This window comes from Hydra vulgaris, chromosome 14 (assembly GCF_038396675.1).
Source record: "Hydra vulgaris chromosome 14, alternate assembly HydraT2T_AEP".
NCBI classification, from domain to species: Eukaryota; Metazoa; Cnidaria; class Hydrozoa; order Anthoathecata; family Hydridae; genus Hydra; species Hydra vulgaris.
Genome location: NC_088933.1, coordinates 18242501 through 18258316, shown reverse-complemented (window position 1 = coordinate 18258316; position 15816 = coordinate 18242501). Strand labels below are relative to the sequence as shown.

General features: G+C 28.3%; 2 protein-coding genes across 2 annotated transcripts in view; one reads left to right on the top strand and one right to left on the bottom strand.

The window, feature by feature from the left end:
- LOC101237479 (uncharacterized) overlaps positions 1-15816 on the top strand; it is a 124313-nt gene that overhangs the window by 102154 nt on the left and 6343 nt on the right. The window contains exon 40 of the mRNA XM_065818360.1: positions 7397-7472. Within this exon, the coding sequence (XP_065674432.1) occupies positions 7397-7472 (76 nt within the window). The remainder of the gene's footprint in view (positions 1-7396; positions 7473-15816) is intronic.
- Positions 11960-15816, bottom strand: part of LOC136090483 (uncharacterized) — an 8257-nt gene continuing 4400 nt past the window's right edge. Inside the window, exons 6-9 of the mRNA XM_065817184.1 lie at positions 13309-13378; positions 12698-12839; positions 12291-12644; positions 11960-12231 (exon numbers count right to left, since the gene is read on the bottom strand). Of these exons, the coding sequence (XP_065673256.1) occupies positions 11960-12231; positions 12291-12644; positions 12698-12839; positions 13309-13378 (838 nt within the window). The remainder of the gene's footprint in view (positions 12232-12290; positions 12645-12697; positions 12840-13308; positions 13379-15816) is intronic.

The window sequence follows — 15816 nt, the reverse complement described above, 5'->3', positions numbered from 1 at the left end:
AGTATATTATCCGGTTTGCGGTAAGGTTGAAAAGAACTGTCGTTAAGGTTTAGTGTTAGATCGAGATAGTTATATATATGGCTGATGATTGCCGTTAGGCATGGAACTTAAATTTTCATAATATAAGTTTTTCTTTTTCATGTCTATTTTATATATATATATATATATATATATATATATATATATATATATATATATATATATATGTATGTATATATATATATATATATATATATATATATATATATATATATATATATATTATATATATATATATATATATATCTATATATATATATATATATATATACATACATATATGTAAGTATGTGTATAAATGTATGTTTGTATATATGTAATATATGTGTGTATGTATGTATATATGTATGTATGTATGTATGTATGTATGTATGTATGTATGTATGTATAGATCAATGGATGGATATATGGAAATTTTTGGTTTCCTATATGAAAAGTAGATAAATTTTTGCTTTAAAATAACTAAAAAATCATTGGTTTTTTTTATGTACATCTCTTCGTTACATGATGGGTCTCATTTGAGCAGTGAAATTTTTTTTTACCTGGGTCTAAAAAGATTTCATTCCTACAAAATGTTATAAATGACCATATCAGGTTATGGATATGGTCACCATATCATGGTGACCATATCCATAGATGACCATATCAGGTGATGCACGGTGACATTTTTTAAAAGGCAAATACCAATTATTAAAAACCAATTATTTTTTTTAGTTACTTTCAAGCCAAAGTTTGTTTGTTTTCATATAGTAAACAGAAGATACCACAAAGTTATAACCTTGTTGTATAAAGAGCTTGAAGTGAAGCAGAATGCCATTTCATAATCTCTTTAAAAAGTACTAATCATTTCCCCACTTTCATATATCTTCTTTAACCTAACAATTCTAAGATAGAATGGTATTAAAAAATTACTTTAAAACATCTGTTACTCCCTACTTTGAGCACTGAAGTACACAATAAAAAAAGGTTTAATGTGTGTTATAAAAAGCTTTCTTTTTAAAAATCTTCATTTATATATAATATAGCATTTTGAAGTTTATATTGAATGTTTGAAGTGAGGCATGATTCAATCCCACCTTTATTTGATAAAGTAAAAAATATCTTTTTATATCCATCATATTATATTACTCCTAATATAACTGTATAAAAATAATTTGAGAAAATGATATTTTTTTATATTTTAAAACAATGTTGTTATTTTTTCTCCAAATAGTTAATCTATGTATGTATGTACACTCCTCTGTGCCTATCGCTAGATAGTCATTTGATGTTTGTATAGTCTAATAAAAGTGCGCTGCGCCAAATCCTTAAATAAATTAGTAAATAAAACAAAACAAGCAAAAAAATAATAATAAAATTTGGAAATTAAAGTATGTATAAAGCAAGTTAAAAAATTTTTTTAAATGAGTTCAAAAAAAAAAAAGAGGTTCTAGTCTATAAAGTTGTGTTAGTTATGTTTTTTAAACAGTTAAATTTAATTAGTTTCCTCAACTGTTTTAACAAAAAAAGTCTTTTTGTTGAGACTGGAGTTGTGTCATCAACTAAAAGAGCTGCTTTAGATGTCAGGAAGATTAATAAAGATAAGAAACAATGCAAGACCTATGCTATGGTAGATACATACATACATATGCTATGGTAGATACATACATACATACATACAAAAAGTTGTTGTTATATATATATATATATATATATATATATATATATATATATATATATATATATATATATATATATATATATATATATATATATATATATATATATATATATTAGGGCGGGTCATACTTTTTTTGTTTAGAGTTGCTAACCTGGCTATGGTCTAAAAAGTTGCTCTAGGTGCTACTTATTGTAAAATGGCCAAAAACATTTAAAACAACAGGTGTCTTGTACTTGCAACTTTACCGCAAAGATTTACCCTTTAATGGCTTATAGCTAAAAATATAAGAAATTCATCAAGCACTTAATATGATACAGAGGCCATATCCATGGCTAGCGCAAAAAAGTATTTTTTTGGGGGTTTTATAAGCATTTTTTGCTTACTATAAAAAAAAGTTAAAAAAAAAGATACACCCCCTTAATTGCGGCCCTGTCAACAATAAGGGGGTGTTATCGACGTCGAAACATAAAATTCACTTAAATGGTGAAGTTCTAGATATTATTAGTTCAATGAAACAATATAATCAAACGTAATTTACAAAAAGTCTGATTTACAGCTAACACTAGGTAGTTCTGTTCTTGATGCAGTACACTGTAAAATCATTCCATGTCACAATTCATGCCCAAAAACGGTTGAGCTTGCTGCAGAGATATCTTGGATAGCACGCTCAACTGCCTGAGAGTGACAGGGTATACCAAAAATGAAATCAAACTGACAGTGTTGAAGTTTTTCACTTTCAATAGCTGCTAGCAACGGTGGTGGTGTGAGGTTAGCTGTAGTCCAGTCAATCATATCAACGTAAGTCAAAGCATTGGCGTTTAGCTTGATACTTGACTTATCAAAAACACGCACAGAAGAACTACACGAAGTACTTCTCAAATTAATTATTTTTTCAGAACAGAAATGTCGCACAGAATCATCATTGTCACAAACACCAGAAAGAAGAATGTTTTCGGAGTGGGCAAAGTAGTTGTTGTTCTGCAACACAGGCTCTAATATTTTCCAATCTTCTGCTCCAAGCTTATGACACTGCTTCAGCAAGTAAAAAAAGTTCTTTGCACCATCAGCGCAAGAAGGATGACTCTTGATATTGAACCATGAAGGAGCGTAAACATTTACTATAAAGCGTACAATTTTGTATAGTGATGGGGAACAGACTTCTTTTGACATATACAATCTCAAAATTCTGTTGGCTTTTGTCAGCCACCTAGCATGGTTTAAATTTCCTGGCATTGCGTTCTGTAAAGACCTAATTTCATCACTATTTATATAACCTTGCTGCACTGCTAAGCATGCTCTAAGAAGATATATTTGATCTGTACTTAGACTGTTCTTAACCTCATCATTAATCTCAACCACTTTTCCTAACATAGCTTTAAACTTTGAAATTGGTAAATCCTTGGGGTCAAAGTCTAGCGCACTCATAATTACACCACTGGAACTACTAGGACCTCTTGTACATCCTCCATCAATAGCAGAAATGTATTTCCGAAATGGTAATTCATTAGCATGCAACAGGCAAACAAGCCATTGCAGTGGTCTTGCAACGCCTTTCTCTAATTTTCGAATCACACCATTTCGTTTGCCTGTATTGGTTACTGTACCGTCACAAACAACTGCTAGTAGCGTACTTGCTGAATTTGTATTTGCAATTATCGATAATATCTCATTTGCAACGTCAACTGCTTTACCTGTTTCTGGCATTACATGATCAATGTAGTTATTGTTTGGAAATGATACAATAACATAATGTTCTTCCTTTATGCTTCTACTAATACCAGACTTCTCAACAAAAGTTAAGTCTTTCTTCCCATCAAATCCAATACAAATTAGTTCTTGCATCTCGGCAGCATGCTTAGAAACTTGTTTCTGCCGCCAAAGACCTCTCTGACGTCTAAGTTTTGCAGGATCTATTGCAGTTTCTGCCGACAATAGCTTCATATCTTTTAGCACTGCATTCACTACAAGACAAGCTTCTCTGTTACTAATCTTGCATCTGTCCAAAGCTTTGCACAACTCCGGATATTGTTTCATGTTTCTGGGTGCTGCAACACCATCATCAGATTCACCACTGGAAATTTCATAATCAAGAACTTCATCACCCATGTTTAGTTGAAGTTCTACATCCTCACCACCATCATCATCAGCATCATCACTCATGTTGTTGTAGATATAATTTATTTTTGTCTCATATTTTATTTTCTGATTGCGTTCAAATTTTAAATGTTTGACTGCTCTCATTTCTTTCTTCTGCAACATACCTGTAGCTTTTATATCTATAGCACCTATATACATTTTCCTTTCAGTTTTTTGGTCCAACCAGAAAGACCATTCTGATTGTTTGATGAGGGTAAATTTACGATATGCTAGGATTACTTTTGGTTGAGTTAAGGTAATGTATGATTAATTTATGGTTACTTAGACTTATCTAATCTCATTTCATGTACCAGCGAATGTAATATAAACTAAACGCAGTGAACACTAATAAGAATATGCCTTTATAAAAGTGATATACGTTTTCACATTATTTCCACATTTTCAACTACAAGTTGCAAGTACTTACTGAGCTTAAAATTTAAAAAATCTTATGGTCCCTAGATTTTGGACCAATAGAACAACTTTTTATGCTATAGCCACAAAAAAAAAAAGTATGACCCGCCTTAATATATATATATATATATATATATATATATATATATATATATATATATATATATATATATATATATATATATATATATATATAAATTATTATCTTTAATTAATTTATAATTGCTCTGTTCTTTTAAGAACATTGAGCACTCTACTTTGTAGAATACATTTTTAAAATGTTTAAATATATATATATATATATATATATATATATATATATATATATATATACATATATATATATATACACACATACACATATATATATATATATATGTGTATGTGTGGGTGTGATTGTGATGAAATCCATGAAATTCAAGATGCAACAACAAGTTCAAACTTGGAAGTAAAAAATGAGCTGAAAGGTGAAAAATCTTAATTGGGAGATTAAGCAAATTTATCTACGACTTTGCAAATTGCATTGCCAGAAGAAGAACAGAGTTTTTAAACTTTACCAACTACAGACCTGACAGATCTTGACAATTGGCCTGATTGAATTCCAGTTGATCTTCAAGTGGCTCTTGTTAAAAATGATCTATCAGCACCTAATCCATCTTTTCTATTTCCTGTCAATGCCAATAACAGAAGATTTAATCCTTCATGCACGCAAAAAGTACTCAAGAATGGTGAAGTTGTTAAAAGATCCTGGCTTATAAACTCTAAAAGGAAAGATGTTGTGTTTTGTTTCTCATATAAGTTGTTTGGTGGCATGGACATATATTTGAAGACAATCGGTTTTGGAGACTGGAAAAATTTGCACAGACAGCTGCAGGAACATGAAACTTCTAAAAATCACATCTATTCATTAAGCAAATGGATGGAATCAGCAAACTGACTAGATACCAACAAAACAATTGATGCATCACAACAATGACTTCTTAGTGCAGAGATACAGCATTGGCAGTTAGTTCTGGAAAGATTATTTGCAATAGTGACATTTTAAGGAGAACAATGTCTTACCTTTTGTGGAAATTCTGATGTTTTACATGAGAAAAGTAATGGAAACTTTCTAAAACTAGTTGAACTGCTAGCACAGTTTGATGCAGTTACGGCAGATCATGTTCACTGAATAAAGAATGAGGAGATTAACACCCGTTACTTGGGGAAAAATATACAAAATGAACTCATTCAAATAATTGCAAAACGAATTCGTCAAGAAATTTTGTCAAAATGGAAAATGACAGAATATTTTTCCATTATAGTGGATTGTACCCAAGATGTGAGTAAAGTGGAAAAAATGTCAATTGTGCTACGTTTTGTTAATATGGAAAATGCTGAAGTTAAAGTCTGTGAACATTTCATCGATTTCATACCTGTAGAGCAGACAACTGTTGCAGCACTCACAGATGTTATTCTACAAATGTTGACTCAAACTGGGATTCCAATTTAAGATATGCGTGGACAGGGCTACAACAACGGTGCAAATACGAGAGGACATCAGTCAGGAGTGCAAAAAAGAATATTGGAAAAGAACAGCAGAGCCTTCTTTGTACCATGTCATGCTCATTCATTAAATTTGGTCATTAATGATGCTGCAAAATCATCTAGAGAGGCTGTGGCTTATTTTGGAATGGTGCAAGCCATTTATAACTTTCTTAGTGGATGCAACAAGATGGGAAAGCAGGATTGAAGCTGTGCGACCTTTTCGATATTGTGCTGGAAAAATCTTTGATGCTCTTTTTGAAATCAGCCAAGGTATTTCTTATGATCCATCTTCACGTCATGAAGCAGAGGTATTAGCTCAAAAGATGAAAAACTTTCAATTTTGTTGCTGTACTTTGATATGGTTCAATACTTTGAACCAAGTAAACTTAGCAAGCAAAGTTATTCAGAATATTAAAATTGGCGATTCCGAAGCCAAACAAACTTCGAACAAAACTGTTAAATTATTAAAGTTATATCTCTCAGATAAAGCTTTTAAAAAAGTTATTTCTGATGCAGAATTAATTGCAGCTGAATTAGATTTGGAGCCATCATTTTCATTTGAAGTTTCTATTAGACCAAGGTTTAAAAAACAAATGCTTTCTTATCAAACTCGAGATGATCCCATTATAAATCCAAAAGATAGATTTAAAATAGATTGTTTTAATTGGATTTTGGATAGTGCTATAAATTCGATTGAAGAAAGATTTAACCAGTTAAATGAAGACTGTGATGCTTTATAATTCCTGTACGATATTGCAAATATTAAAAAAGATTTTTCAAAGGAAAGTCTTAGAGAAAAATGTTTAAATCTTCAAAAAATATTAAGCACAGATACTTCTGCAGATATTGATGGCATGGAATTATTAGATGAATTGCTTGCATTGTCTGAATTAATTGAACCAAAAACGTCACCATTAAAAGTACTAGAGTTTATTTTGAGAAACAATAATTTCACTCCAAATGTTTCTATTGCTTTATGAATTCTGTTAACACAGCCAGTATCAGTTGCATCTGAAGAGCGTAGTTTTTCGAAACTGAGATTAAATAAAGTCACAAAATCGTTTGACAGGTCTTTCTTTAATTTCCATAGAAAGTGATATGGGTAAAAAATTAGGTTTTACTTAATTATTGAAAGTTTTTGCATCTGAAAAGAGTAGGAAAGTAAACTTCTTTCACTAAGTCGTGTTGAAATATGCCCATTTTGTATGTATTTTACTTGCTTTTTGTGTTTGTACTGTTTGGATTTAATGTTTTGTAAATATATGGTTTTATGTGTCACTCATAGTTTTACTTTAAGGTATTTTTTTAATATATTGGTGCTTTTTAGTTAGGGCGGCAAACTGGGATCTTGCCTCGGGTGGCAAAATACCTTGAGCAGGCATTGTATATATGTATATATATATATATATATATATATATATATATATATATATATATATATATATATATATATATATATATATATATATATATATATACAGAGCTAAAATTTTAAAATCTATGAAACTTGAATTTAAGTTTGTGGGTTTTTTTAAATATTTCTATTTTTATTTTATATTAATATTTATTTTTATTGTTATTGAATAAAGTTGTGCATTTTATTAATTCTTTTCAATATAGAAAATTTGAGGAATATATAGCAGAAGACTTTGAAGAGGATCTATCCTTAGTTGCAATGGTGTTGTGCTTAAGAAAGGTAATTTAAATAGCATAGGATTGTCTCTATTTGATATATTTAAATGAAAAAGTATAGAAGATTTTAAAAGAAAAAAGTCAATCTATGCCAAAATATGTAAAACATATGGTAATGATGATGAAGATCATGTATAAAGTCTGAAAAGTATGATGTGGCAGAATATTGTGATTCTGGCTTGATTAAAACAATTTGTGACAGTTTGTTAACAAAGCAATGAGAAATTCAACTTTTTCATGAAGAAATATAAAGTAGTGAATACCTGTTGCTGGTCTTTGTTTTTTTATTTTGCGTATAGTAGGTTACAAACATTTTCTCATATAGTATTAACTTGTAATTGTGTTTGACATAACTTAAATGAGTTATGTTAAAAAAAGATGGTATAAATATTTTTGAATAAAAAATATTTTTAAGGGGTCCAACTCTTGAATACACAAAAAAGTAATAAACAAACAAAAAAGTTCTCTGTTTATCAAAATTTTTTTGATATTTCTTAATTTGAGCATGTTAAGTCTGAATATGACATTATTATGAATTTGAATTATTGTTACTGAACATGACATTATATTGTATCATCCATTTGATCATAAAGTTTAATTAAAACATATATTTTGATCATAAAACTTAATTAAAACATTTAGTTAATATTTATTGTATTTCATTAGATACAACTTTACTGAATATATAACATTTACTAGTTCAAATATATTATGTTATGTTTACAAAACATTCTATTACATCACATTACATACATATAATACATAATGTTACATTATATTATAATGTAATAGTTTTATAAAACACTAGAAGCAAACAGCAGAATGTGGTTTTCTTTGATGAAGTTTGTTGTCATTGCATCAAACACCAGGTGTAGTCACACATCATACAGGGGTCGAATAAGCGCATTGCGATCATGATTAGAATTTTTTTTTAATATTATTTTTATATATGTTTCTATTTAAATCTTAAATATGTTGTTAACACCCAAGCTTCTAACTAAAAATTATTTTGACACAAAATTTCGAATGAAAAACGCAATATCATTTTTTAATTTTTTTCTTTTTATTTATAGTGATATCAAGATTAAACATTTTCTATAAATACGCAAGTTGTTTTTTAGGATTTTTTTAAAAAGAGAATTTGAACAAGAAATTTTAACAAAAACAATCTTAAATTTGAAATTTGAAATTGATAAAAAAATTTTTAATTATAAAGATTTTTGACACTGGCTGACACTAATTATATATTTAATTGAATGAAAACTGCATTAAATCCTTAATACTGTGTCATAGCGAGGATCACTCCTGAAAGTCAAACATAACACAGCTACTAAAAATTTTAGGGCTTTTTTGTTACCAGGCTCCAATCATCACAATTTCTTGCAAAGCATCCTTTTTTGACATAATTATAAACATATAAATGTTTGGAGTTTGCCCCATGTCTGGAAGTTAGCTATCTCCAAGACCAAAAAATATTGGATCCACCACTGACAGTGACAATATCAGAATTAGAAGATGCAAGTAGGAGGGGAAAGTTTATTTTAATTGTAAACATTTTTTGTAAAGAAGTCTTTTTTTTTTTTGTTCATTCAAAAAAGTAGAAACATTCTGTTGCAAACATTAAATGAGTGATAAAAATTAAAGTATATAAAGTTTAAATTAAAAGAAATAAGTTGTTCTACTTTTGTTAAAAATATTTTTTGAAAAAAAAAATTTAAGCATGTACTTAAACTTATGAAAATATAATTTGACTAAACTTTTTTCTTTCACTTTATTTTATTGCAAAACAATTTGAACAAAAAAATTGAATAAAAACATTATCATCCTTTGAATGGAAAAACCAACATATCAAGAAATAAATCAGATAAATGTAGATCAAGTAAAATTAGAAAATACCTAATAATAATAAGTTTTTTGAATTATTTTTTTATTCTTTGATCTTATTCATTTGGTCTATTGTTTTAGCAAAAATTTAAGTTAAAATTTTTATAACAATGTTTTAATTATTCTATTTATTTTACTGCGTTTTATTTTAAACACGTTTTATGTAATTAATGTTATAAACTGTATAAAACAGCAAAACAGCAACAAAACAATTTAATCCACTTTAAAAATAAATTATGAAAGGGTTAAATAGTTTTTTATAACTTTTTTAAATTTTATGCTAAAAAAAAAATTACTAATGCAACACACCTTACTGCAAAGCAGCGCAAGAGGTGAAGGAAAAAGAGAGGAGAATTTAACAAAAAAATTTTGCTATTAGATTTTTTTGTGTTAATTCGAGCCCTGTCATAGCTGCATTCTATTCTTGATACCAAATATTCTTGATATAAAAGATACCAGATCTTTTCTCTTTCACAAGAATATCCTGATGAAAACATTCTCTGTGCTCTTCATTTACATCACCCAAATTTGATCTGAAAAACTCCAAGTGCAGGGTTGATAGGTTTAAACCATATGGTTTAGACCAATTGAAAAAATATCAATTTAAACCAAATAGTTTTTTTTTAACAACTTTAAATTTTTAGCAGGAAAGTAAACAGGGGTTATGTTTACAAATAGAATTATATCTTTTGTTTCTTAATGTGAATGCACTTATATGAAATCATAAAGGTCTTTCTGAAAATTAATTTCTTATATAATTAAATTTACAGTGTTATTTATTTGACAATTTCCATTTGTTTTTTAAATGTGTCAACAGTAGGGCAATTCCATTGAGCAAAATTTTTTGAAAACAAAAATTAGTATGGGCGTGGAAGATTTAATGTATAAATCTAAGCACATTAAAAAAAATAAATTAAAAAACATAAAACTGATTCGGTCTTTAACATTTAAAAATAGATAAAATTGGGTATTTTTGTGCGAATACATAAAATTTTGTTGAATAAAGCATGTAACAAAAAATGATTCGAATCTAATGTTTAAGGCTTATATAAATGTTGTTTGCTATGACTAATAGCAAAGAACATTATTGTAAATATTTTATGGCCAATACTAGTAATACTAGGGTGATAGGGGGCGCTGAACATGCTAGTCATAAATTAACACTTTTAAGCATCTAAGACAATAATATAATAAAAGCAAAACAGAAGTTGAACAAAAATAATAATGATCATTATCATTGGCACGACTAGTGACATGACAGTTTGTCCCTGGCAGCAGATGTCTAAGAAGTGCCAAAGAAACATTACGTACAAAAATAAGGTCCTTCATTGATATAGATAAATTTAAAATAATAGGGGCGCCAATCAGGGTTTTTCTTAGGTGACGTGATGGCTCTTCATGCCCCGTTTTCATGACCCCCACTCGTAAATATCTGAAGAAACTTTCTCTTTGTAGATATTACTAAAAAAATTAATAAAAAAACAGCGAGTTCTGGCTGCCCCTGCTTCTAGTTAGGAGTTAGTGAAGTTGCGTGGGGACCTACCCACTGCTATGATCATTATATATAAAAAAATATTTTATTTTTGGGAACTTTTTTATAAAAAGCCTATTTAAGATTCGTGTCACCTTTCCTAAATAATGCCTTGACCACCCCAAAACAAGAAAGCGAGGCTTAAAAATGATTTTATTTTTAAACCCTTTTATATTTTTTTACTGTTTTTAAAAAAAAAGAATCAGTTCATTTTCTAATACCTAAACCTTGTAAAACTAATATAAATTTAATTTTATAAATTTATATAAATAAAGTTCAAATAAATAAATTGTTCTTATTACAATTAATATTACAAGAGTTACATTTAACAGTTTTTTTAAAATGCTTGGAACAAAATAATTGCTTTTGGTAACATTTCTATGATTTTCTTTCCTACTCTGATCTTTAGTAAGAATAAAGTTGTGCCTTTTTTTGAGACCATAAACCAGTTTTAATGCTTCGGTTACTGACTTAACTGCGCATTCAACCGGCTGAGAGTTATTTGGAAGAAATGTAAGCGGTAAAACCTTTCCAGATTCTTTTGCGTTCATCAGTTCAACAGATGAAAAATAAATTGTAGTAGGAGGTTCCACTTCAATTTGGCATTATTTGAACAAGATCAATCCAGCAGTTACAATCAAAATCAATTTTCATTGTTTTTTGGGTTTAAGCTTAGGAACAAATTCTTTATTTTCCTCATTTAGTTTCCTAATAATGAGTATTCGATCTATGGCTTTGTCGCGATTTACTTTCTCATCATCCATTATCATGCAATAGAAAAAATTCTCCTGTAAACAGCAAAATGAATTTCCAGCTAAGTTTTTAAAAACGACTTCTTGAATCTTTTTATCTCGCAATTTAGTCAACTCAATCATTTTAAACAGAATTTTTGCTGAATCTTTATAATGACCAGATCGTTTTATAGCATACCAAATTAGAGAATATACTTGGACTATATACTTCGTTATCATAACCAACTCTGATGGATTTGTTTCTCTAGTATATTTATACATAATGCGTAATGCAAGTGTCAACCACCTTGCATGGTTCACAGGTCCAGGTTTTGTCATTGCATACTATTTTGAAATTTTACCTGTAGATATACCAATGGTGTATTCATACAATTTTCTTTGATCATTACTTAAATCAGAAACAACACGCTCATCCATAAATGACTGAATTTTGGACATTATTGTAGAAAAAACTATTATAGGGAGTTCATGTATGGAATTTTCTGAAACCGATGAACAAACTGGACCTTTATATTTCTTTGGATCATATGCGTTTCCATCAAGTAGAATAATTACTTGTCTTATTGGCAATTCATTTTGGTGTAGTTTACATCCAACTAAATGCAATTTTCTATTTATAAATTTTCTAGCTTAACAACGAGACCATTGTCTGTACCAGTATTTGAACTTGTATTGTCAAGAACCACAGCTTCAAGAGTTTCAGTGCTGTTAAACTCATTTAAAACTTCTTTAGTTGCATTTGCTTTGGAAACTCCAGTTCCACTTGTAATAATTTTATGTGTTAAATATTTTTTTGTCTTTGTTCCACTTTCTGCAGTAAATGCGAGATGTGCTTCTTTTTCAATTCCAGGCATTATAATTGGCTCACCTTCTGAATTGTAAGCAATTGTGTGAACAAGCGTTTCTTTTTTATCATCAGCTTCAATAACTTTTAAATGAAAAACCTCTTTACTATGGTCAATGTCAAGTTGTTCTCCTATTCTAAACTTCACACTAAAAACTTTCTTTTCTGTAATGATATTAGTTCTTTCTGCAGCTGTTACTTTCAGCAGCAGCTGTTACTAATTCCATAACGTATTGCTGCTTTTGCAAAGTTAGGCAAGTGTTTGTAATTATATAAAGTAGACATTTCTGCATAAAAATATGGATCATTGTTACTTTCACCGTCATCACAATCATTATCATCAGTACAAAGATCGTCACTCTAAACAAAAATTATACATACTTGAATAAAACAATATATTTGCAGTTATATATATATCAGATATCAGTTGTGCTAGCCCAATAGCACTGGTTAAACAAATTTAAGTACCAATTTAAGACACTTCTTTCTAAATATTTAATTGTACTTACGAATCACTAATAACAAACATACATATGCTTATTTACCACTAAATTCAATTCTTCAAGACTTTCCACACAAGACTTTTGCTTATACAATGTTCCAATTACTTGTTTATTCTTTAACTTGATTAGTCCTTTTTAATCAATTTTGCCAATCTGAAATGACGCTTTTCCACCCTTTTTAGCTCTTTGGTCTTTTAGGTACTTCCTTTCATTCACTGGTACCTAAATAAAAAAAATAGTAAACACTACTAATAAAATATTTTTTGCTGTAATAAATGTCCTTAAAAAACCTATTTTTGTAGTTTTAAAATTTAGTTGCTAAATACCTTTTTTTCTTCATCACAATTGCATAATATATGCTTTTTTAAACAATCTTTAATGTCACATCTAACCAGTCTGCAGAAATGATTTAATTAAGTTGTTAAATATTGTTTAAATTTTAGAATAAATATGCCAAAACTTTACAATTACAAGCAGACAAATCAAACAATGAATTAAAATTCTTCTTCAAATAAACGATGCTAGATTTGTTCCCTTTTGATTTATTATGTTCAGCACACAAAACTCTTTTAAAAAGTAACTCACGTTTTTTGCGTATACTTCTCTCATGGATCAAGGGGAATTTAGAGTTCACTTTTCTCCATAGCTCAACAAGTTTAATGCTTATTTGAGAAACAATTTTTTGATCAGTTATTTTTTTGGCAGTGAGTTGTTTATTGAGTTAGTAGCTGAACTGTATAACTTGTTTAAATGTGGGAAGGTCGCTAACAGGAAGATCATTTGGTAGTCCTGCAAACCGAGACCTTGTGCAGCCAATTCTCCTTTTAAGAGACTTAGCAACTTTTCCCATTTTATTTATTATCTATTTGAAAACAAGATGCAGTTACATATTTTAAAATACAATACTTTATTTCTTATTTAGTTACAATTAGATCAATGCACTTAATACAAATTGTAGAAATTGTAGATCATTATTTTTAATATTATAATTGAAAATAAAATTATTAACTATAATAAAAAAAATATATAATATAATTATATTACTTTTAAAAATTATGAATATTTTGCTGATTATAATACAATACAGCAAGAAATGTATTCCTAAACATAAACACATGTTTAAATAAAGATATTTACTAAACATAAAAGCTATAAAAACTACTGATTATGAAATATTATCATATATGTATATATATATATATATATATATATATATATATATATATATATATATATATATATATATATATATATATATATATATATATATATATATATATATATATATATATATATATATATATACATATATATACATATATATTTATATATATATATATATATATATATATATGTATATATATATGTATATATATTATATATATATATATACATATATATATATATATTTATATTTATATATATTTATATGTATATATATATATATATATATATATATGTATATATATATATTCATAATTTTCCACCTCTATACCAATTTTAAATGGTAAAAATGGAATTGCCCTAGTCAACAGGTCAATGTGATATATTAAATACATATTAAATATATATATATATATATATATATATATATATATATATATATATATATATATATATATATATATATATATATATATATATATATATTAGGGTGTTCCTGGCTACAAGGGTTATATTTTTTTTTTTCAAATTTCAAAATGCATACCCTTTATTTTTATTTTTCATTTGACTTCAAAAACTTAAATATTAAATATTATTGAGATCGGATAATGATGACCCATGCTGACTTGACATCAAAGTTTAAGTTGAATAGTTGGTATGGATCAATATGGACATTGTAGAGTTCATTATTTATATTCAGTAAATAAAACATATATATAATATTTATTATGTATTTATAATAATTGGCACATTAATCATTAAATTTCCTTTTTAAAGTTTGCTTTTCAGTGATGGATCCAAGAATTTTTGGTGGGCAGAAGGGGGATGTTGAAATATTTTTGTATTTTGTGTCACATTTGCGTCTCCTAAACAAACAAACCAAAAAAAAATGTCCTCCATTTCTAAGATGTTTTAGGACTTTCAGATACTAGTGAGGTGGGGGGATGCATACCCTCCACTCCCTGAATCTGTCACTGTTGCTTTTTACAATCAGGATATACGTTTCTGTGTTCTTGTATGCAATGTAATAAAAATTGCTTTTGCTCCTCTTCAAAAGTGAAACAAAAAGATGAACAAAAGTGATGAAACAATGAAGTTCTTGCATTAATTTAACCACTCTTTCTGCTGTATCTTTAATTACTCTCAGTGTCAATAGAATCCTTTTAGCTTGTTGGAAGAAATTACGATTTGACCATAAAGAAAGGCTTTTTTTTAGAAAATTGTCATCAATTTTGAGTGGATTAAATAGGAACGTACTTTTGACAGAGACGAAGTTTTAGAGGTTTTTCTCTGAAATTAAAACAGAAGGAACGGTGGTGTCCAAATTTTGTTGACACGTATTGTCCCTCATCTAAATTGATACCGTTTTGTTGAGGGGTACATTGGTGTACTGTATTTTAAGTGCCTCACGAACTTTTCTATCAAACTTTTTAGCATCAACTTTTAGAGTTCTGCAACTGTCCCAGCTAATTTGTTGTGCACAATGTCTCATGTGTGTGGCTAATGCAGATCATTCTGTTTTATTTCCTATTGTACTGTTTTTGTGTTGTTGCATGCATGTTTTTATTTGCATTTTTGTTTCACCTATATACTTTTTGCTACAATGACATTTAATAAGGTAGACTCCTGGGTGGTTGTTCATTTGTAGTTTGGATTTATTTCTTGATGGT